General features: G+C 39.1%; 1 protein-coding gene across 1 annotated transcript in view; it reads right to left on the bottom strand.

The window, feature by feature from the left end:
• The window catches only part of ArgRS (arginine--tRNA ligase-like protein), a 129,872-nt gene that overhangs the window by 76,136 nt on the left and 28,112 nt on the right, over window positions 1-25,624 (bottom strand). Inside the window, exon 4 of the mRNA XM_067143223.2 lies at window positions 17,735-17,987. Coding sequence (XP_066999324.2) covers window positions 17,735-17,987 — 253 coding nt within the window. The remainder of the gene's footprint in view (window positions 1-17,734; window positions 17,988-25,624) is intronic.

The following is a 25,624-nucleotide window of genomic DNA, read 5'->3' as shown; positions in this document are numbered from 1 at the left end:
CTTTTACAACTAGGGTTGCCTCAAGATGTTTTCTGGCTTCTGGTCATTTACCAGTCTTCGCCGTAATCCTGGCAAGGGACCAGTTCTTTTTTCACGGTGGTATTTTATTTCCCTACTACCCTCTGACTCTGCTGGCGGCAGAGCCAGCGAGCTTCCCTAATTCCAATGAGACGCGCCCGATGGAGGTAACTGGTAAATCCCCACACGGGCTATTATTATTATAAAAGCAATTTAATGAGTAGGTGTTGTCAGATATTATATGAGTAGAGCGAATAGGGGGGAATTATTTAAATGTGTATGCTCATTCAGGTTATTTGCATTAGCATTTTTTGTGATGTAAATTTCTATTGCTTCTTTTATATTCAAAGATTTACTTTTATTTTTGAAGTGTAAAATTTTTAGATCAGTGTCAATAATAATAATAATAATAATAATAACAATAATCGTATGGCTTCAGCTACCGTGTGCAGACATTTCGATTTGACGCCATCTGGCTGTCTGCTCGTCAATTTCGACGTTCCGTTTTACTCTACGCCCACTAGATGGCAGACAGAGTAAACCGGATCTCTCTTGGGCGTCTACGGCTGAGATTTAATTAATTCTGTCGGGTAAATACCAAATGTATCACCAGAGATCTTTTACATGCCGACATCGTACGACATGGTGTGTCGAGTGGACTTTTTTCCGCCCTTCAAAAATCCGACTATCTCTGCCGGGTTTGAACCCGCTATCTTGGGATCCGGAGGCCGACACTCTACCACGGATCCACAGAGGCAGCTCAGATCAGTGTTGATGTCTGTGAAATGGTGTGAACAGTCGTACATGTGCTCCCCGAAGGCTGAATGCCGATTATATCTGATCGCATTTTTGCGTTCTTTGTGTCTTGTATGGAAATTACGTTTTGTTTGACCTATATATGTGGCGTTGCAGTTAGGTTCTTGGCACTTGAGTTCATATACTCCTGACTTTGAGAAAGGGTCCTTTTTGTTTAGGTTGCACCTGCTGATGTGTCTCTGTAGTGTGTTATTCATTCGAAAGGCTACACTGTTGCCATTAGTTTCATGTTATGACTAAACTATCATTGACAAGTTTACGCTACGTAAACAATACTGTACGTATATAAGCTTGTTTTTAAGCGATTTGATAGAATCTGAGGATGTTCTTGTAGAATAAAACATGTCATTCTTTGTATATTAGTGTGTATTTTACAGATATGTTTATAGTGTTATAATTTACATTGTACATACTGTGTGTTTGACAGACTGAAAAGCCTTTGTTACCTTTAACTAAGTCAACACTGGAAAACATGGCTTCATTCTTAACAAATTCTGTACAGAGTAATAAATAAGTTACAAGATTGTGAGCGGCTGCAGGGTGACCTCGATAGTGTTGTGAGATGGACGCTGGACAATGGTGCGATGATAAACGGGGTTAAAAGTCAGGTTGTGAGTTTCACAAATAGGAAAAGTCCTCTCAGTTTTAATTACTGCGTTGATGGGGTGAAAGTTCTTTTTGAGGATCATTGTAAGTACCTAGGTGTTAATATAAGAAAAGACCTTCATTGGGGTAATCACATAAATATAATTGTTAATAAAGGGTACAGATCTCTGCACATGGTTATGAGGGTATTTAGGGGTTGTAGTAAGAATGTAAAGGAGAGGGCATGTAAGTCTCTGGTAAGACCCCAACTAGAGTATGGTTCCAGTGTATGGGACCATCGCCAGGATTACTTGATTCAAGAACTGGAAAAAATTCAAAGAAAAGCAGCTCGATTTGTTCTGGATGATTTCCGACAAAAGAGTAGCGTTACAAAAATGTTGTAAAGTTTGGGCTGGGAAGATTTGGAAGAAAGGAGACGAGCTGCTCGATTAAATGGTATGTTCCGAGCTGTCAGAAGAGAGATGGCGTGGGAGGACATCAGTGGACGAATAAGTTTGAGTGGTGTCGGAAAGATCACAATATGAAGATAAAGTTGGAATTCAAGAGGACAAATTGAGGCAATATTCGTTTATAGGAAGGGGAGTTAGGGATTGGAATAACTTGCCAAGGGAAATGTTCAATAATTTTCCAATTTCTTTGTGATCATTTAAGAAACGGCTAGGAAAACAACAGATAGGAAATCTGCCACCTGGGCGACTGCCCTAAATGCAGATCAGTAGTGACTGATTAGGTTTGAAGATAGACCCCCCCCCTCAAATTTTGGGACTCGTGAAAAACCATGAAAAATGTAAGGCAAATAAAATGCATTTGCAGAGGATGTGATATACTATTGCCTCTATCTCCTAATTTCTCCCTGTATTTGAGAAATTTAGTTCAAGGGACTATTTTGCTCATGACTCAAATGACCAATCCAGTATACTAGGAACTTCAATCAATCAACAGCTGTGTAGTGCGACAATTTTATACTTTTAGTGTTATCACTTTCATTTTATTGCATCTACACACACTTGTTTCTAAATACATTTATCAGAATAGTGCACTGAAACATGTTGAGTAATACATTTGACCACAGACTGCACAATCAAGAGCATGTAACTATGTTATTCTGATGAGGCCAACAGACACATATTAGGAGGTTAACAGAGAATTCACGCACTCATCTCCAAATTTATGTGCAGTGTTCTTTATTAAGAGATATTAATGTTAAGAATTTCTAAGAAGGGTCAACTATTTGAATGTGTATAGATTAATTAATTAATTTTAAGAATGTATATTTTATGGAAGTGTTTTAGTTTATAATAGAATGATTATTCTTTACCATTGCTTGTCAGCTGATGATGGCTTGAAACAAGTCAAAACATGTATTGACCTATTGTAACTCAACGTAATACAAGTATTGATTAGGTTGACCTTAATTAACAATAATTGTTAATAATAATTATTATTTGTAACTATTAGGAGACTGCCACTCAAAAATGAAACATTGTATTTCTGTGCTGGAAGTTTTGCTCTTTGTAAAGGTTATAAATACCTACGTAGCCTATTTGATGCACTTTTGCTAACATCACCTGTATGGTAAGGAACCACCTCCATATTAATTTTTTTTGTTAAATTTTAGGGACAAAGAAGAAGTAGGTGGAGACCCCAGAAGAATGGGTTACCCAAAGAAGCATCCTTGCACCATCCCTTTTAAACATCTACACCAATGACCAGCCTCTATTTGAAGGAATGGATAGCTTCATCTATGCAAATGACCATGCTATTACTGCACAAGCTAGCTAGTTTGAGACTGTTGAGCAAAAGCTGTCTGATGCACTGAATGGACTCACAACCAACTACAAGGAAAATCAGTTGAAACCAAATCTTTGCAAGACGCAAGTCTTTGCTTTCCATCTTAACTCATTGCGGACCGTGGACGGCGTAAGACGTTTAAGCTTGCTCCTATGCTGCGGGCCGTGGACGGCGTAAGACGTTTAATGTTCCGCGCGAAGCAATGCTGTTTATATTCGTCATCTATGTATTCCTACACCTTAGTCAGCGTTACTGGCTATAGCAGGAAGTTGGTTGACATTTTTGAGATATCCCCGCGTTGAGTGGGCTCATGTTTATCTTTGCTGTTTTAGCGGGAATATCTCAGCACTTCCTCGCGTGTCAAGTCGGTACTTGAGATTCCAATACAGTGCGTGTCGTTCTTACCGAGTGTAGTATAATGGCTTATAAAACAAAGTTTCTTACGGAAGAAAACTATCAGATATTGTTCACAATGATGATTCTGGTGATGAACTTATTCCTGAAATAGACTCGGATAATGAAAGTGAGAGTGACGAGGAAATACCGATTCCCGAATCCAATAGGCCTATAAAGGAAAGTGCCTGATACATATCATCCTAGTTATTGTCCACCTGTTCCATCATTTAGAGAGAATTCAGGTATAAACGTTCAAACAGAAAATGAGCAGCATATTTTGAGTTAGGTGAGTATTTTCATGAATGACGAATTTTATCAGTATGTCTGTGAGCAGACCAATCTATACGAGAGTCAAGTGATAGGCGCGGCGCCCCGGCTTTTCACGAAGAATTCGTTCATGCAATTGTGGAAACCGATTATTACAAAATCCTGATATAAAAATGTACTGGACCGAAGACCCTGTTTTTCATACCCCAATATTTCCTAAAACAATGTTCCAAATACGCTTCCTTCATATTCTTCCCTTTCTCCACTACAGTGACAGTAATCATTATGCCGAAAGTACAGATAGGCTGTATAAAATTAGACGTATTTTGGAACCTGTGACACCAGATATCACACCCTAAATATTTACTAGAGGTTAGCACAAAGTATCAAGTTTCTAACACTTATAGTTCAGGATTAATGGTAAATTTTATTAAGTAATGCTCGTTAAGAGGGCCGGGCATGAAAATGGCTGGTCCAGACATTCAAGTGTCCCGCTCAGAAGCAGGTACTGAACGTGTTAAGAAGAGAGGGGAAGCTAGATTACACCAGATGATCCGGGAAGGTGTGGCCGCAAAGTACTTGGGAGGGAGTCTGGATCATAATCTCACCTTTAAGAAGCAACAACTGTCAGCTTGGAACAATGTGGTGCAGAAAGTGAGAGGCACCAAATGGAGAACACAGCCATGTACACTGAAAACATCTTCACTCGCACGGTGCTATTCTGCTGCTGAGTATGCATGCCTGTTGTGGTACAAGACAGGAGGACATTGCACTTAATGAAACCTGTAACATAATCAGAGGCTGCGTACAGCGTACAGCCTACGCCTTTGGATAAATTGCACTGCCTTGCTGGAATTGCACCTCCTGACATCTATAGGGAGATAGCGGCACAGAGCAAGAAGAAAAATGCTACCATATTTGAAGCTGATTTTCTGTTTGGCCACTAGCTGGCTTGCCCATGCTAGCTTATGGAAACAGTTCCTTCAGAACAACAGAGGGGCAGCACACCAAGCCCGGCTTTGTAAACGGCGAGGGAGACTCAATTATGCTGGAGAATGGATGACACCAAGTGAGAAACTTCCTCCTGACCATACAGAAGGAGGGTTGACATGGAAAGTACTCAACAGGTTGTCCTCAGGTGTCACAAGATGCAAATCTAACCTGTTGAAGTAGGTTTTTTAAGTATACTGATAACATTTGTAGATTTCAAGAAAGATTATGAATGCATCCATAGAGAAGCTCTGTTTAAAATTTTAAGACACCTTGGACTACACCCCAAATTAATAAGCATGATAAAATCGACTCTCACTAACACCAAATCAAAAGTGAAGTTTAGGGGGTGAAACATCAGAGACATTTGAAATTAAAACTGGACTACGGCAGGGAGATGGGCTCTCACCACTATTATTTAATTGTGCTCTAGAAATGGTAATGAGGGAATGGTTTAGGAAATGTCCCCCCAAAATAAAGATTGGCCGAAAAATCAAAACAAATTGCCTGGGTTTCGCTGACGATTTAGCATTACTAGCAGTAGACATATAAGAAGCAAAAACCCAGATATCAGAACTTCAAAACATTGCAAATAAAATTGGCCTCAAAATATCATTCAGAAAAAAAAAAAAATATGCCCCAAAAATCAACACAACTAAAAGAAGTTACCATAAATGGTAATAAAATCAAAATAGTAACTCAATTTAAATATCTTGGAGAAGTAATAACACACAACCTAAATGAAAAAATCTCAATCCAAACAAGAACAAATAGATTAGCTAAAGCACAAAAATTAACATGGGATTTCTAAAAAAAGAAATGTCTATCAATGAATGCAAAAATAAAACACTACAACACAGTTATAAAAACCAGAAGCTACATATGCAGCAGGAACACTTTCTCACCTGAATAAACAATCAAAGTCTGACAGACTTCAGAAAATTGAAAGAACCTGCATCAACAAAAAATACCAGAAAGATGGACAGTGGCAGTTAATACCTAACAAAGTCATGTACAAAGAGCTAGAACCCATTACAGATACTACACATAAGAGGAGACTGGAATTCTTTGGACATATCATGAGGATGCAGGATTCGAGACTTCTGAAACAACTTGTACAACACAATCTCGCCTCGAAAAATACCACAACAGGATGTAAATGGATCAGAGAAGTAAGAGAGGATCTGAAAGAAATAGGCCTTACAACAGAAGACACCACAAATACGATAAAACTGAATACAAAACTCAAGAATGCAAACCTCCGCTTCACCCTTACACAAAACAAACCAACAACACGCATATTTTCAACTGAGGAAAGGGCACAAAGATCGGAGCATCTGAAGAAGTACTGGGAGGACCGCAAAGCCCGAACAATCCCTTCAAATAGACCTAAACGACGGACAGACTGAAATGATCCTACATGGTCATAAAAGAAGAAGAAGAAGCAATTAAAATGTTTCATTCAGAGAAAATATTGCATCTTAGATAATTCTATAGCTATTCTAAGATACTAACTATTGTATATTAAAAGAATACACTGTATTACACAAATTTTTAACCACCTACCTGTAACCCTCTCCTGGGCAAAGGATGAGCAGAATGACAAAGGCAGTGTAGTCAACAGTTACTACAGTACAGTAATTAAGTTACATGGACCTTTATTTGAGGTAAGTACAATAAATCGATTGCAACTGAAATACTCTATAAATTAATAATATGCACTTGTGTAACATTTGCTTCCTTTTCCAGAGCATTTTAATATATATCTGTACAAGTTGTTTCCCTTTTACATCAGTATTCCTTGGTCGCTTGAAAAGTGTAAAAGGAGGGGTAATACTTTATTAGCTTATCATCGCTGCACCTCGAAATACCATTAAGTTACAATGTTGAGAGCAGAAATACCGACCCACAGCACATTTTTTAACTTAGAATGAAAATTTGTTGATAAAGCTCATGCAATACTGAACCTTAGATGACAGAACCTTTCTGGTCAGAGTTCTAAGCTGAAATATTACCACAAAGTAGGATGATGGTGATGAGACTCCAGTTTGAAAATGGCATGAAAGATCTATTTCAGTTGTATGCCCCACAAACGGGTTGCATAGATGAACATCTAGAGGACTTTTAAGAGGAAGTGGAGAGACAGATACAAGATAAAGAAGTGCTATTGATGGGAGATCTAAATGATCACAAGTTCGAATGGAAAGACAAGGAAAGGAAGATGTTGTAGGGCCCTTTGGATATGGAAATGTAAATCTAGAAGGCAAGTTGCTGGTGGATTTTTGCATGAGGAACCAAATGATTGTTGGAAACACCTGGTTTAAGAAGAAGAACAGTCAGAAGATTACAAGGTATGGCTGGGGAGATAGACGAATGAAAACCATGATTGATTATATAATCATATAGAAAGAACACTGGAAGAACCTTTTAGATGTTACAGCCATGCCTGAAGAAGTTTTGGTGGGGATCATAGAGTTGTGATAGGAAAACTGAAAGTGGGTAAGATTAAAAAACCCCCATTAAGAAGAGAGAAAAGAATTAAAGTATGGAAGTTGAAGGAGAAAAGCATACAGGAAAAATTTCAAAGGGTAATAATACCCTTGGTACCCAGGACGGAGTTGGGGAATGTTGAAGATGAATGGAAAAGATTTAAGGAAGCGCTGGTTGGATGTGCAGAAAAGGTATGTGGTAGAACATCAGGAAATGTGAAAGACAAAGAGACACATTGGTGGAATGATAGGGTAAAGATTAAAGTGAAGGAAAAGAAAATCGCATGGAAAACATCTAAGAAAGTAGAAGAAAATACGTGGAGGCAAAGAATTTGGTCAAGAAAGTAGAGGAGGAAGAAAAGAGGAAAAGCTGGGCCTTATTCACGCAGAAATTGAGAGATGATATGGAGGGAAGTAAGAAATTATTGTATGGTATCTTAAGAAACAAAAGGAGAGAGCAAGTAAACACCAGTTTTGTGAAGGATGAAGATGGCATAATATTAACAAAGCCAGAAGAAATAAGAAATAGATGGACAGAGTATTTTCAGAAGATGCTGAACATGAGAACTAATGACAGTTATTCAACAGACCACCTTAAAGGCAGTTAGTTGATGAAGAAACGGATAAAGAAATTACAATGAATTAAAATTGAAATGGCAGTAAGAAAGATGAAGAATGGAAAAACTTCTGGAATAGATGAAATTTCAGTGGAGATGATAAACTCAGCTGGAGCTGTAGGCCTGCAGTGGACATATTGAGTTCTCAGGATTGTCTGGAAGAATAAGGAGGTCCCTCACAAAAAGGAGTAATCATCCCAATATTCAAGAAAGGTGATAAGAAAGCATTTAAGAACTACAGGGGAATTACTCTGATATCACATGTTGTTAAGATAATGGAGAGAATACTGGAATGTAGGATAAGGTTGAGGGTTGAAAATCAAATACAGGAAAATTTTGTTTCAGAAGTGGAAGGTCAACATTAGAGCCCATTTTCATTAAGAGACAACTAATGGAAAAGCAATGTTTGTATGGGAATGATATGGTGATAACATTTATTGACACTGAAAAGGCATATGATAGTGTCCCCAGGACTAAAGTTTGGGACAGTCTGGTGCAAAAAAGGAATTGGACAGGGATTAACAAAAATGATCATGGCAAAAGGAATGTTGTAGTTGTGTGCAAACATACGTTGGAAGGACAAGTTGTTTCAAAATCACTAGTGGGCTGAGACAGTGAAATGTTCTATCGCCAATCCTGTTTACAATACTAATGGATGACATCATAAGAACAGCATAGGCAGCATATGGAGGAAGAGGAATGAACATGCTGTTATTTGCAGAAATATCGTGATTTGGGGATAAGGGGACATGAATGATCAACAACAGTTGGATGTGGTGGATGGGAACATCGAAGAATGTGGATTGAAAAAATAAGTGTAGAAAAGAGTAAAACTCTTGTTATGACTAGAGGGGAGAAAAAAGGGAAAGGTCAGATTAGACTTGCAGACAAGCCCCTGGAAGTAGTGGAGACGTTCAAATACCTGGGGAGTGAATTAATGGAGAATGCTCGACTGGATGTTGAAATTAGTAGGAGGATTCAAGCTGGAAGCGGTTTCTATCTTAGTGTAAGAAATCTGTTATGGGACAAAGATGTGCCAATGGAAGGAAAGGAAACTATGTACAAGACGTATTACGTACACATAACAACTTACGAAGCGGAAACTTGGGCAATGACAAAGAAGTATGAGAGTCGAATACAGGCAGCCGAAATGTTCTTGAGGAGTATGATACAGAAGAGTAGAAGGGACAAAATAAGAAATGAGAAAATCCGGTAAGAACTTGGAGTAGAAAAAATGAATGATAGAATAGAGAAGAACCTACCAAGATGGTTTGGGCACATAAAGCGAATGAGTGATGAAAGAATGCCAAAAACAAAGGTGATGGAAATGCAAATGCAAGGAAGGAGAGGCCGCGGACGACCACGATTGAGATGGAAGGGCCCAATCCAACGTAGTATTACAGAAAGAAACCTGGACTGGGACACAGTGTTGGAAGAGGAGTGGTGGAAAGACTGAAGAAAGTGGAGAGGAACCATGTTTGCCCCTACCTGGCTACAGCTGGATAATGGGAAATGATGATGATGAGTGATTTTTCTAGGCACAATAACATTATGATAAACTGTTTATGCAATGTAAACAATACTGTACATATATAAGCACGTTTTAAGCGATTTGATAGTATCTGAGGATGTTCTTATAGAACGAAATGTCATTCTTTGTATGTTTATAGTGTTATAATTTATATTGTAATTGCAGTGTGTTTGACATACTGAAAGTTTTTGTTACATTATGATAAATGGAAGTCAGATGCAGGTAAGCTACAATATGTTATGTTCTATTGTGAATGCTATGCATGGAAGAAGGCAAATGATTTTGGAGAAACTTTAATCAGGATTTAGCTTGAGTGACAAGAGGGGAAAATACCTTACATATCCTCATAAAACAAGTGAAGTGAATATCGAATTTATTAAACAGCATATTTCCTCATTCCCTGTTAAGGAAAGTCATTATTCTTGATCTTCCAATAAAATGCTAAGCCTTGATCCTTATTCTGAAGATCAACAGAATGTACAATCTCTTTTGTGCCAAGAACCCTGACACAATAATTCAACTGTACAAGTATAAAGACATCTTAATGAACATTTCAATTTGCGATGTGGATAACCGAGCTCAGATACACGTCAGGTATGTGAAAAATATTTCATAGAGATGGCTGCAGTTGAAACTGAAACTGAATGGGACCAAATTAAAGCAATCAGAACTTCACCATAGGAAAGCCAAGAAGCCATACTGCTGTCTGGATAATGATGTAGAAACTGCTAAAATTCATCTGAATCACATTGTCTTATGGGTTGATTTACAACAAGTAATTCTGACACTTTATGTAACTCATCATGAAGTATATTACCAGAGATAGTACTCTAAATTATAAGAACCGCAACAATGCACAACTGTTCATCATCATCATCATCATCAGTTTTCCACTCCAGTTGCCCGGGTGTGGTTTACGAGCTCTCTCCACTTCTGTCTGTCCACGTACCACTCTTCTCTCAAGACGACATCCCAGCCGACTCCTCTTGTTCCTATGTCCTCTTTCACTTGGCCCAGCCATCTCTTCCTAGGTCTTCCTACCAGTCGTTTTCCGGCCACGACTGTGTGTAGCCATTGTTTTGCTGTCCTTCTATCGTCCATTCGTTTGACATGGCCAAACCATTTCAAACGGGCCCTTATCATTTTTCATTCAGGGATGGGTATACACTAGCTTCCTCCCTTATTCTTTCATTCCTTACCCTGTCCCTTTTTTTCTTCTGTACCAAAGTTCGTAGGAACTTCATTTCTGTGGTTTGTAGCTTGCTATCCACTTGTTGGGTTGTTGTGCAGGTTTCTAGGCCATATGTTATTATGGGAGTGAAGTATGATTGGAATAGAATCTGCTTTGATCTTAAGGGAACTTGTTCGTTCCAGAGGAGGTTCCGAACTTGATGGTAAAACTAAGCTGATTTTTGAATGCGGTTGTTAATCTCATGCTGTATTCTGTTATCACTTGAAATGATGCACCCAAGATATTTATATTGGTCTACTGTTTCCAACCATGTACCTTTCAGCATTATTTTTCCTTTCTTCTTCTGCCTATTGACAGACATAGTAACAGTTTTAGATTTATTTATTGTTAATCCGTGTGCTTTCAAATGTTAATTCCAGGTGTTCAGCCTCTCTTGGACTTCCTTCTCTGTATTTCCCCAAATTACTACATCATCTGCAAATAGATTCATAACTAAGTATTTATTTATTTTCCACCTAGTCGATACAATGATTGCCTAAGGCAATTTAATGGTTAAAAGTGGTACGGACCATAAAACTAATTTTATGTAATCATTTGCAAATGCAAATGCATTGATGTCCATATTGTTCTTCTGCTTAATTTCTTTCATGACTTCATCCATGACAATGATAAAAAGTAAGGGTGAAAGGGTACTGCCTTGTTGCACTCCTTTAGTGGTTTGGAACCAATCAGAATTACCGTTTCCTATCTGTACGCAACTGCAGCAGTCTTCGTAAAGCATTTTAACTTTCTGGATAAGCCCTTTGGATACATTTTTCTTTCTTAAGCATTCCCATATAGTCTTCCTTGGAACACTATCAAATGCTTTTTCGAGATCCAAAAACACTAGTGTTAAGTCTTTGCCCTTCTCCCAATGCTTCTCTAACAGTATTCTAAGTGCAAATATGAGATCGGTAGTTGATCGGTGTTCTCTGAATCCATATTGTTCTTCCTGTAGTTGTGGTTCTATTATTTTCCTTAGCCTTTTTTCAAGTATTTTCTCAAATAGTTTCAAACCATGAGACAATAAAGTGATCCCTCTATAATTGCTAGGTACATTTCTTCTGGCTTCCTTTTTTGAAGAGAGGTATTATTATTCCCTTTTTCCAATCATCTGGGACTTTCCTATCCTTCCATATTGCATTAATTACTCTATGAAGCCACTGTATTCCTATTGCACCAGTTGCTTTGATCATATCTGCACTGACTTCATCAAATCCTGTTGATCTTTCTTTGGGCATACTATTAAGAGCCGTCTCTACTTCCTTCCATGTTGGCAGGCTCTCTTGGTCAGGCTCATCATTACAGCTTAAACTGACCTGCGTGGTTACATCATTGGAGTCTTTCCCAGTACTGTTGTATACATTATCAAAATAGGATTTCATGATCTTCCTTATTTCTGTCTCTTCCCTAACTATGTTACCATCTGGTTCCTCTATTGCTGTTATGTATTCATTGTCTCTTCTTATATTTCGTATTGTTCGATAAAGTAGTTTAGAATTAACTTTGCTGTCTTGCTCTAGTTTATCTGTGAAATCAGTCCAAGCTTTCTGTTTTTCTTCGGCCACAATTTTCTTTACTCATAGCTTCTGATCTCTGTATTTCTGCTGCAGTTCGTTTACTCTAGATTCATTCCTTTGACTTCCTTTTTGCATTTCTTCGTCTCTGGCTTTCCTGGTTTCATTTTTCGCTTTCACAGCAATCTTCACCCGATCGTTCCACCAAGGAGTATCTTTTGCCTTCATTTTGCTATTAGTTTTACCATAAACTTCTACTGCAGCCCCGACAATGCTTTCTTTGAATCTAGTCCACTCGATGCTGTCTTCTTGTAATGCATCTGATGGTAATTTATTGGTCACTTTTTTTTTTGTGTATTCAACTTGTTTCTCTGCCTTCTTTAGCTCTCATGTCTTGATTTTTGGTTTCCTGTATTTCTTAGGTCTATAAATTTCAATGTGCTTCATTGTTGCGAGGAGAAGTCTGTGGTCACTGTCCAGGCTTTCACTTGGTATAACTCTGACATCACATATGGTCTTTCCTGCTTCATTGTCTGATATAAAATAATCTATCAGAGTTTTAGTATCTCCATTCCAACTGTATCTTGTTAGTTTATGACTTAGCTGCTTCTGAAACCAACTGTTTTTTCTCAAGCCATTCCTTACACATAGATCTAGAAGACTTTCTCCTTCTGGGTTCCTGTCTCCATAACCATGTGAACCTAGTACATTTTCATATCCAAGCCTGTCTGATCCAACTTGAGCATTTAGATCTCCCATTACTATGATATTTTCCTCTCTTTCTATAGATTCTTCTAAATCAGTTCGGAATTGTTCTTTTTCCTCTTCGTTACAGCCAGTCTATGGGGCATACACCTGGACTACTGTCAGCGCACTCTTGTTAAGAGAGATGTTCAACTTAACAATTCTTTCATTAACATATATTACCTCACTGATGACATCAATGTCCTCTCTTAATATAAAACCTACACCATTTTTGGCTTCTGTAGTTTGTATCCTTTTCTTAGCTTTCTTGTTCCTCTTCCCTTCCACTTTGCCTCACTCAGACCAAGAATACAGAGGTTCCTCCTTTCCATCACATCTATCAGCTCCTCGCTTCTGCCAGTCAGGGTCAGGATATTTAATGTTCCAATTCTGTGTATAGGAGTCTTTCTTTTGGGCTTCTTCTCAGAACATCGCACTTGAACATCAGCCTTACGGTCATCATATGTTGCAGATGTTTGAGAAGATGTGTATATCCGGTATTTTTGCGTTCCCGAGGCTCGTTTTGTAGTTGAAAGCAATTGATATAACCCTTCAGTTGACTTGCTAAGCCTAACACTGCTGGGGATTTTCTGTCAGGGGTATTCTCCCTTAGCCTTTGGCAGTCCCCTACCTCACTGCAAGGCAGCAGCTGTCGCATATGGTAGCAGGATCACTCCTGGCCTGACATGCACAACTGTTACAACAGGTAATTTTGGCACCTTATGTATCTCATCATGATGTATATTACCAGAGATAGTACTCCAAATTTTAAGAACCGCAACAATTCACAACTGTTAAGAGACAACCAGGAAGTTGAAGAGTTCTGCTACCTAGGGAGTATTATCACTGTGGATGAGGGATGCCTGGAGGATATTGGAAATATTGACTTGCATTTAATTCACAAGGTTAAGGGCGCATTTGCAATGATGAGGCCAATCTGGAGATCTAAAGACCTAAACACCAAAACTACACTACAAATCTTTAATGTGAATGTCATATGTCCTGCTCTATGGTTGCAAAACCTGCAAGTCAAATAAACAACTGATCAGGAGCCTTAAGACTGTTGTGAACAGGAGTCTGAGGAACATCCTGAGGATATGGTGACCACATGTCATCTCCACTGGAGAGCTGTAGGAAGTGGAGATGGATTGGGCACATGCTGCGACACAATACGAACAACATTGCCAGACAAACACTGGGATGGAATCAGCAAGGCACAAAGAGAAGAGGTAGACTGAAGAACACCTGGAGGAGAAGAACACAGGTGGAGGGTATTGTTACGTGCCAACCCTGTTGTAAGCCCCTTTGGTACTTACTGGAAGGAGCTAATGAGTCAACTGGGTGCTACCAGCCTGGGGGCATGGCTGGCCTCTCCCTGTGTTGTTATCTCCACCTGTTTTTACCCTGCACCTTATGGAACACAAAATGGAAAAAGACTCATTTCTAGCCAAGCCCTCAATATTCTAGTAACCCATTATCGAGATATAGATACAACGTTGTTGCGCATGAGGTGTTGTTGTTGTTGTGCTGGAGTGTCGAGGTGGACCTGGACTTGACTAATAGCTGTCAGCAATTGAAATGAGACATTCCACTGGCTACAGAAGACTTGGGAGGTGGAGCATGGGGGCACTTAAAATGTAAAAGCGTGTCCTCAGCTCTTTTCAGGCACACCCCCAGTAGAGGTAAGCTGCATGTACCATTTCAAACATATACCAGCCCTCCAGCCATTCTTAAATTTCTGCCAGTACCGGGAATCGAACCTGGGCCCCCTGAGGACAGCACCTATTAGTGCTAACCGTTATGCTATGGAGGCGGACAATTGCAAGTGATATAAGCCTTAAGTTTTTCTGTCTGTCGACGCACGAAATATGAAAGTTAGAACACTATGACATACATTTAATGGAACATTAACAATAAAATTACAGAAAACCTTGTTAATATAAATCCATTGGGATGCAAAAATCAGACTTCAAATGACGTGATTTCGAATTAACCACCAACTCGTAATTCAGAAATGCCACCCTCGCAGCATCATGAAATATTCTAAGACCCATTACTGCATCTAATTAACCTTAATTCACAGTTTAAAACTTTCAAATGCTTTGAAAAAAAAACTATTTCCAAAATGTATCCATAAAACAAAGTGCATTTATAGTATTCAAATAATGCACTTGGATAACTCACTGGCAAACATAACGTCACACAATTAAATTTTTAAAAAAGAAAAGAAAAGATTTTTTTTTTTTGCTAGGGGCTTTACGTCGCACCGACACAGATAGGTCTTATGGCGACGATAGGATAGGAAAGGCCTAGGAGTTGGAAGGAAGCGGCTGTGGCCTTAATTAAGGTACAGCCCCAGCATTTGCCTGGTGTGAAAATGGGAAACCACGGAAAACCATCTTCAGGGCTGCCGATAGTGAGATTCGAACCTACTATCTCCCGGATGCAAGCTCACAGCCGCGCGCCTCTACGCGCACGGCCAACTCGCCCGGTGAAAAGAAAAAAAAAAGAAAACATGATTTAAAGACGAGGAGAAATCTATACTGATTCCTCTGTGCAGGTGTTTTATTCAATGAATTACTGTACTCTATGCATTTTATATACCTTGTACTCGCATGGAAAGTATCCGATCCCCTTAAAACATCGTGGTTTATCGAACTTTCGTATGACAAGGGAAGAAAGTCTCTCGCTTCCGTCTACATTACAACACAGTACAGTAACTCTATACTTATACGATTTCTTGCCATGGCACTTCTCTCGTAATTCAGAAATGCCAACACTTGCCGTGTCACAAAGTATTCTAAGACCCATTAATGCGAGCAATTACTCTGAATCTCTGTTTAAACCTTTCAAATGCCATGGAAAACACTATTTCTGAAATGTATCTAACAAGGTGTATTTACATTATTCAAATAATGCACTTGGATAAAACACTGGCAAACATAACATCACGAAACGAAAGAAAAAAAAAACACGATTCAAAGACGAGGACAAATTATGCTGACTACCCTGTGCAAATGCTTAATCTCTTGGATTACTGTACTGTTTGCATTTTTAGATACCTTTCACTTGCATGGAAAATGCCCAATGCCCTTAAAACATTGTGGCTTATCGAACTTTCATATGACGAGGGAAGGAAGTCTCTCGCTTCCATGTGCATTGCAATACAGCACAGTGACCCCCACCTTTGTACGATTTCCCTGCTGGCACTTCTCTCCTTTAAAACTAAGTCAGTTTGGGCTGAGCATTAAAAAACAAAACAAGCAGTTTCAATGGCACCGACAATACTGTTCGGTGCGTTCGAACAGATTATATGAGCCACGCTTTCTCGCCAACTGTCGGCATCGCCAGTACTTGCAGATACTGCTTCTCCGCACACTGCTGTTACGTAATATTGTGGCATTCCTTGAAACGCTGAATACAAAAGAATTATATCATTCGTACTTAGCAAATATGAAGCACACTGTAGACACACCAAAGTGAGTGAAATTGGAGAAAGCTACCCCTACACGTTCTGGAAGTCACGTTCTTTCATGACGCAGGGTAATTTTGAATTTAAATTATTCTTTAAAATACTAGTTTATAAAAATGTAAAGGCAGTTTTGAATTAAAAGTGTGAATTTCGGTAAATGGAACAATATTGTTCTTCGAATTATGAATTATACGCATTTTGGTTTAAACAATTTAAATAAACTGCAAAACCGTACCTCATGCTTCCGGGAACAAGAGCTTCTTCGAAAAAGGTGATATTTTCAATGAACCAATTTCAAATTATAGAGGTTCTACTGTTTTCGTTCTACAAGAACATCCTCAGATTCTATCAAATCACTTCCAAACGTACGTATATACAGTAGGTACAATATTATTTATGCTGCACGAACTTGTCAATGACTATGAATGGGTGATATTATGAACACGTGTGACTAATTACTGTATATAATATTGAAGTCTGTTATTGACACTAATAGATCCGAGAAAGTTTTCTCTTCTTAACTTAAATACAGTTCTAATTCAACATGTTTATCTCCAGTCCGTGCCTGGACTAATTTGAGTTTGTTGGCTTGTTAACACAAACCTACCTGTATGGCAGGTAGGGGAATGTAGAACAGGGGGAGGGAAGGACTCTATTTGGTGTATAGAGGTGATACGAGGCTATAGCCTATTTGTCTTTACGTGAAGTAGAAAATGAATCCATGATAATGAGCACTGCCTCGACTCATGATCACTACGGGATGAAGTCGTTTACATGGCAAGTAAAATTCTAGCACTCCATAATATAATTTTTAATTTGCCAGAAAACAACAATGTAGATTTAAAATGTTGAGAAAATCCTTCAGAATATGATTGATTCTTTGAAGATACAAATGCTACCTGAAAAGAAACTCTTACACTTCCATAAATACTGACAGTTTGTCAGGACAGTCTTTGAGTGTCTATCCAGTTGTGTTACAAAACTGGCCAAGTTAAGAAAGAGTGAGTGAGTAAGTAAGCAAGGACACAACCTTGTAGATTTACGTGCTGTTGAAGTTATCAATTATAGCCATGGGACCTCCAGTTTAACACTGAATTCAAACCACAAGGACATGGCTTTTTATTTTAAAAGTCACAAACAAATCGACTACTTCTTGATGAGATCCCAAAGACTATGCTGCTCAGCAATCCTGCCCTGGAGAGAAGAAAAGATACAAAATCAGAAATATACCCACCCTTCTATACTTTACCTCAAGTGTCCCACATGCATTTCCTTTGCTACATTGGGCGAAGAAAAATCCACAACCACCCTCAAACGTTTCTCAATATTTGGTGGTTTAATGCCATTTTGAACAATCGATGTAAGAATTTTGGCTGCATAAGATTTGTTAAGCGTGATATTGATATAGCCAGGTCCAGCAACGTCACATTTCTCAATCAATGGATTCGGATGCAGGTGTTCAACAATCTTCTTTCCAACAGCTGGAGGGGAAACTTTAATGCCTGCCAATTAAACATGAAAAATAATACCCAGTGAGATTCTAGAATACATAGTAAAATTTATTGATGAAATTCATAATAAAATGGATAAAACTCACAATATTTACAACACTTAAAAGCCTATAGTTAAATATAGCACATGGTAGCAGAGGCCATAGTGCCCCTCCGTGGCTCAGATGGCAGCGCGCAGGCCTCTCTCTGTCGGGTTCCGTGGTTCAAACCCCAACACACAACACGCGCCAAGCGCTCAAAGAGAGCAGATCAAGGAGAGCCTAGACACCGAGCTCGCACCCTGCAAACTGTCAGCTCGCCATCACTTTCCACCAAGCGCTCACCATGGTACAATATAGTACCGCACCACGCCACCAGGAGCGCACCACCGCACACCCAGCCGCCGCGGGCCCCAGCTCGCCCCAACCACCCGCCGCTAGCCAAACAGAGAGCCTGCCATCACGGTTCCCAGTGCAGTTCGACCTGTTGGATATAATACCAATATAATGGTCCGTTATTAGACATTATAAATTTTCCAGCGAACTCATTCTCGGTTCCCTGTGTTTCACCCTCGTGTGCTAAGTTGGGCTCGTCAGTCGGGACTTAGCACACCTCCCAAGACGCAAGGCTGGAAAATTTATAATGTCCAATAACGGACCATTATATTGGTATTATAAATTTTCTCATTCAGGACAAATATTTTAAGTTCCCTATGGGAATCAACATCTATATCATCTGTTGGATATACTCAAACAGGACTTTCTGCGGTCGCCACCAGTCATGCAGCCATAGCCGACCAGACCAGACAGCCAGCCTGCCTTGTGCGGGCACACACTGAAGAAAAGCAATTTGTCAGGCCCTTAGTGAAGTATTGGTTTGAGTCATGTCACGGTGAGATCCGGTCAAACTATACCTGACTCGACCATACCCACTAAGTGAGCGCAATTAACAGGCGCTGGTCCTCAATTTCAGTTTGACCAACCAGTGCTTCACCTAACCCAACCCCAACCTTACCATGGACCTCAACGAACAACTCAATCAACTGCAAGCCACTATGGCAAACTTCCAAGCTATAACCCAGCAACTATTTCAACCATCTCACAGCCCAAATAGTCAATAGTCAAATTTCTAAGCGTTGTGTTACTTTGTAAGTTTGTAAGTTTGTGTGTGTAAGTTTTTAAGATAAGTTTTCACTGAAAATTATGAAACAATATATCATGAAGGTCTTTCAGAGGTATAAGATAGAAATGCAAATGTGAGATAGAATCTATGTTTTGTGTTGTTGTTTGTAGAGAAGGCTACCTTGGTATTGTGTTTCTTGAATAAGTTGGTGATTTCGTAAATCTTCGGGTTATTAAAGGTGAATTTTACATAGATTCTTTAGTCATAATAAAGCTAATAAACTTAAAGATGACGAATTCCAGGAATCAGGTATTTATAAGCTGACTTGTGCTCAATGTAAAAAAAACTTACGTGGGACAATCTGGAAGGAACTTCTCAATTAGATATCAAGAACACGTCAATGCTGAAAGATACAAAAGATTCTCTGCCATGGGATCCCATATGAAAGAGTCCAACCACAAATTCACCAATATAAAACAGGACCTTCAAATTATCTGTATGATTAATAAAGGTAATCTTATGAACAACCTGGAAAACATCCACATCGTTCTTGATAAATTGGAAAACGGTGAAGAGAATCTCAACGAAAACAACGAGCATAAAAACATCTTATATGAGAATATTAGCAAATACTTAGAATGGGTAGACATGAAACAGACTAGACGAACGAGAGATATAATCAAACACGACATCGCAGAAGCACAGCCCAATCTCCCTCCTCCCTCACATGTTATTTTAGATGACGATAAAACTCTACTTCCCTTCTCTCCAGAGCTTTCCATGAACTGTCGAACTGTATCACATCGTTACTTCACCAGGTCGCGCTCAAAGACAGACCCTCTAGACAGCGCAGAATAAACATCTTTTCTAAACAAGAACGAGAGGCAAGATGACCTATTCTGATGACCTCCATTTTTATCAAAGGAGTCTCCAAAGAACTTTTATTTGTGCTTATTGTCATAATGTTTTTCTTTTCAGTTCTTTATTTATACAGCTGAAGAGGACCACTAAGTGGTCGAAACATGTCCTGTAAGTTTTAATTTTATTCAATTTTTCCTGAGGCATTAATAAAGTATCGATTAGGTGGTTATTTATACTTACTTCTTGATTAAACATCGATACGGTCATGAAATGGACAACTTGTAATGAGAGCAAAGTAGTCAAGAGACAGTCAGCGAGTCAGGAGAAAATATGATGATGCTTGTTGTTTGAAGGGGCCTAACATCGAGGTCATCGACCTCTAATGGTACGAAATGAGACGAAATGAATTGGCAAATTAAAAGCCCAAGAAACATCCACTGATCACAATTCAGAATGTGAGGACGAAGAATGAATGGATGGATATAAATTTAAAACAATCAGTGGAACCGACCCACAGTGCCTCACATGCACAAACACAGGCATAGAACAATAGTATTTCTGACCAAGGGACTGCTATAGCACAATACTGAATTGATGATACTTGTAGTCGAAAGGGGTCCAAAATCCAAGTCAGCTGCCCCTCACAATGGTACTTATCGCTAGAAAAGTAGAACCATGGTATTTGTCACATGGTGCGGTACTAATCAAGAGTAGCGTAGACTCGCGGTATTCCACACATTATGGTACTACTCACAGGTAACAAAATTAGCACATCACAGACCTTCGGTGTTTCGCACATTGCGGTGCCACTTTTTTTTTTTTGCTATTTGCTTTACATTGCACCGACACAGATATGTCTTATGGCGACAATGGGATAGGAAAGGCCTAAGAATGGGAAGGAAGCGGCCGTGGCCTTAAGGTACAACCCCAACATTTGCCTGGTGTGAAAATGGAAAACCATCTTCAGGGCTGCCAACAGTGAGGTTCGAACCCACATCTCCCGATTACTGGATACCTGTTTTCACTCAACACTGGGGACAGTTCACACAGTACACAAACAGTGTTTTTTCTGTACTTTAAACCTGCGGGTCACAATATGAATGTCACGGTCAAAATTAAATTAAACATGTACACTTATTTACAAAATTCTGTCAATTTCACAATATGCAGGCTATTATCCATCACAAGTTGTAGAGGACAGATGGAGATGAGTTGCTTTCTTCAGAAATTCTGGAGGAAAACTACTTGAGTAACATGGACCAGCACTTCACGTTTTCAAAACAGAAATAGAATTCAGAATTTCATTTGCCATTGAGGACCTAAACCCCTAAACCGATTTTGGTTCTTTTTCACCAAGCTGAACAAAAGTTTCCACTCAGCATTGCTGTGCAGTAGAGTCAGAACAGAAAGCATTAGCCTGGATATCCTACCATACTTAGGAACACCATCAGCTCCACAAATGTTCATCAAGCGAGCCCATTTGGTGTCATCTGTCAGATTCTCAATCTCAACAGTGGCACAGTCATTAATGTGAAGAACTACAAATTGGTTCTGAAGCACATTCATTGCATCCTCAACCAACTCACTTTCCTTCCTCGGCAGCAATGATGGAAATTTTTCTATAAAGAATTGTACAGAAGAAAACTGGGCATCTTCAATTTTTGAAACATCTGCACCTTTGCATGTTTCAGTATTTCATCACTGAGAGGAGACTTGTTAATAATATGATCACATGCAGTGCAGAAGTAACCCCTGGCAAATGAAAAGAATGTTGATTTATCTCTATCATGTTTCTTCACCAAGTTCACTGTCTCAACACCAATGACTAGTTCACCATTGTCTCTCTGATTCTCAATAGAATGGTATGGAAATTTTAATCACTTTTGTTTTAACAAACCTGGAAAGCAGCTGCTTTAACAGGTTTGTCATTAGTTCTAGTAGTTTATGAATGTGAGGGGAAGCACTCTCAAGTGTAGAAATGAGATTCTCGAATAAAAGAACGACAGCATACAGAAAGGCATAGTACGCCTTATTTAAGCCTGATGACAGAACCATAAAAAAATTCTTCACGATTTTGAATAATGTTCTTATTCTTTAGCACAGGAGTATCAGATTTTGAGACACATGCAAATCTTTTAGGAGCGACCAAATATGACGACTCAGTAGCTTTCCTCTTTAATTGGTCTTTGGAACTACCAGGCTCGGTTTTTGGGATAGTAAATGATGTTAAGCTAGTAGTTGATGCACAATGAGCATTAACAAGCACCTCATCTTTAAAGAAACCAAGTACTGGATCCCATTGTTCTAACAGTCTCTGCAGACACCTTCCAGCGATAGCGTTCTTGTGCAAACGTATTTCAGTATCTTCTTCGTTCTCTTGTTGTGAAGCTCTTGGAATTTCTTATGGCGTTCCTTCCTCTTACAACTCTTTTCTAAATAACAGATGATGTCGACTAATAGTTCATCAACTTTAACAGGCAAACTGCCTGCACCTTTCTGAGCAGCCAAGTTAATCAAATGGCATGAGCAACCCAGTACAAAGACAGAAGACTGTGCTTCCCTGAAAACAAAAGCAACTCCATGCTTCTTTCCAATCATGACTGGAGCATTGTCGGAACAGAACACTACAAATTTTGAATTGGTATTTTGTAACTGTGAAATTACCAAATTACCAATATTACATACCATTGAATCACCCAAGGCTGGGACAGACAACACTGAACTAAGTATCTTTAGACATAGTTTGTTCCCTACTCTGTGACACTGGACATCAGCTGAGGAGCTGTTCGATTTGATTCCCCTGTACGGTTCGACAACAGATGAACACATATCTCAGTGCTTGGAAGATGTGATCGAAAACAGGGGCTTCAGAACGAAAATCTGTTATGACCGGACCTTAACCAAGCTTAGTCGGAGAGAACGGTTTCACTAAGTATCTTTCCCTGCTTTGCCACAAAACAGGTGACGACAATGGGGTAAGGCTTAGCATTACTATTATTGCTCCCATCCGTAGCTAAAGAAACTGGTTCACATTGCATGTAACTAATAAGTTCAATTCTTGAAGCCAATTCTTTCAAAATGTGTGTGGTTTTCGTACGACCACAGCCATATTTTTTTGCAATTTCGGAATAAATGAATTAATTTTCTGACTGCCATCCTTAAATTTTGTATTGGAAACGTGTTTAACAGATTTAATGTGATTTACTAATTCTGTTCTTCCTCCGTGAGAAACGTTTATATCACATGAGTACATGGAACAGAGTGTGAATGTTTCGCCTTTCCGTGATTGTATAAAACAAGGAAACTCAGCAGAATATGCCTGATATTGATATTGTTTCTTAGTTGAACTCATTACGAACACCACCAAAAAAATACTAAATCGTTTACAAATTTGTTACACAATTCCATGAGTTTCAGAACTACCGCCAATGTTACTCACACCCACACACAAGCCTTTCAGCTGCTATGAAGAACGACACAGTTACTAAAGTTGTTATATTTAAATTCACAGCCTGCTACTTTTCACTGATTTCTTTTCTTCAAAATCACAGCCTGCTACTTGTTCGGGAACATCTCAGTGAATGAAGTAGCAGTTGACGTCGAACAGGTGACAAAAGTATGGTGATAATCAATAATGTGATTACCAGTATCTACACATTTACCGGTCGAATTTCAAACACTGCATCTTGTAATACCAGCTACTATTGAAAGTCAAACAAATCCAATTCAACCGCAGAAAGCGAAAACAAGCGCGGATATTCAAAATCCGTACAATAACGTTGTTCAACCATACAACCATAAAACACACTCAAAATCCGAATATTTTACAGAAAAACCGGAATACTTGGCAGGTATGTCCTAGTCTTTTACCACCTGTATTCATATTTATCTGCTTTTTTCCCTCTCTTTACTTGATTTTATCCAGCTTTATTCTTATTCTGAACTTCCCACATCAAAACTCAAAATCTATCCTGGTGGCCAGTCAATGAGTGTTAATGCCTCCATCCTGATTAAGCAGGGAAGCGGAAACAAGCTCACCTGGAGGTGTGAAGAAATTCACGTAGAAAACCTGATGAGGAGAGAGCCTATCTATACCTAATGAGTGCAGTGCATGAAAATGCAGAGATTTTCCTCGTTCTTTTTTATGTTTAACCTTGTCTCCTTGGTCTGTTGCTCCCTCTTCCTCTACACTAGTTCATTTCTTTCTACATTTGTTGGCTGATCTGTTACTTAAGCAAAGTGGATGGGATTAAACTTCTTAAAAATGATAGGTGCAAACTATCCGAAACTCAATACACTGCAGAGAATTCATGTGTATACTTGTTTTTGTTGTTGTTAAATACTTCAATGTTTTATGGATACTGTATAATATCATTATAAGTATTGGAAAGGAATAATGAAGTGTCAAATTCCACTGTGATCCTTTTCTCCTTTTGTGCTAGTCCAGTGTTCCTAATCTTTTATTTGTCTTTTCCTGTATTATCTGGTTTTCTTCTTATCGAACACAACCTGCATCAAGCCTGAAAATCTGTCAAGGTGGTCCCCCAACAATGTTGAAGTCTACCCTCCTGAAGAAGCTGGGAAGCAGAAACAAGCTTTACAGGGGCTCAGAAGAACTGGGACTTATGAGCCTATCTACTTGAAGATGGTAGTGGATGAAGATGCAGAGACTGTCCTTGTCCGTTTGTGTTTGTCCTTGTCTTTTTCTGTTGCTACCTTCTCTTGCCACATTGATCTTCACTGTGTTCATACTGTTGTGTGTTCCTTTACCTCTACATGTGACCAGATACTGCCTACTGCCATTTCTTGATGGATCCAGTACTTTTGCATCTGTTTCTTGGCACAGGCCGAATCCCTCCTAGTCAATGTTGGCAACGATCTCTCTCAGGAGTCCCGGGAGTAAAAAGGTTCCAAACAATGTGACTTTAATAGGTGCGTCTCATCAATGGGGCACACCATACAGCCCCTCAGAGCAAAATGTAGCTTCCACCAAAGTCAGAGTCTTATCGATGGCTGCGACAATACGGAAGCAGCTGGAGTGTGTTTGGTGCTGAGTAATGACATTCGGAGCATGACCAGTGCATTTGTTTGTTATGAAAGGTGTTGCTCATAGGGTCAGTCGTGTTGCCATAGCATTTCCTGGCCCAGTGAGGAAAGCGATGGCAAACCACATCAATTCTTATCTTGCCTAGTACACCTCATTTTGGTGCTGCCATTGGTTTTTGTGGTTTCCCTATAACCATATAACCTTTAGTGGTGCTACTGTGCGATCCAAACAGCCTCTGGGCTGATGACCTGACAGACAGACAGACAGACAGACAGACAGACAGACAGACAGACAGACAGACAGACAGACAGACAGACAGACAGACAGACAGACAGACAGACAGACCTACATATAGATTATTTCATTTTGTTTGCTTTGTGTTCTCGTCACAAGAGATTATCTCAGACTGCTATCCTATTTTACAAACATTCATGCCCTCTATTACAATTATCATACTCAAAACAGAACCTTCCAAAGATGACCATTAAAATTTTTACTATTAGATTACACCATGTCTTACTAATCTTGTCTATTTTACTCTGTTTTTACTTTCTTTTACAAGGTAAATATACTGATATTTACCCCTAATTCCAATAATCAGCAAATTTATGTTATCTTT

Source organism: Anabrus simplex, chromosome 3, assembly GCF_040414725.1.
Source record: "Anabrus simplex isolate iqAnaSimp1 chromosome 3, ASM4041472v1, whole genome shotgun sequence".
Lineage (NCBI taxonomy): Eukaryota > Metazoa > Arthropoda > Insecta > Orthoptera > Tettigoniidae > Anabrus > Anabrus simplex.
Note: the sequence above shows the minus strand (reverse complement) of the source record. Positions and strands in the feature narration are given on the sequence as shown.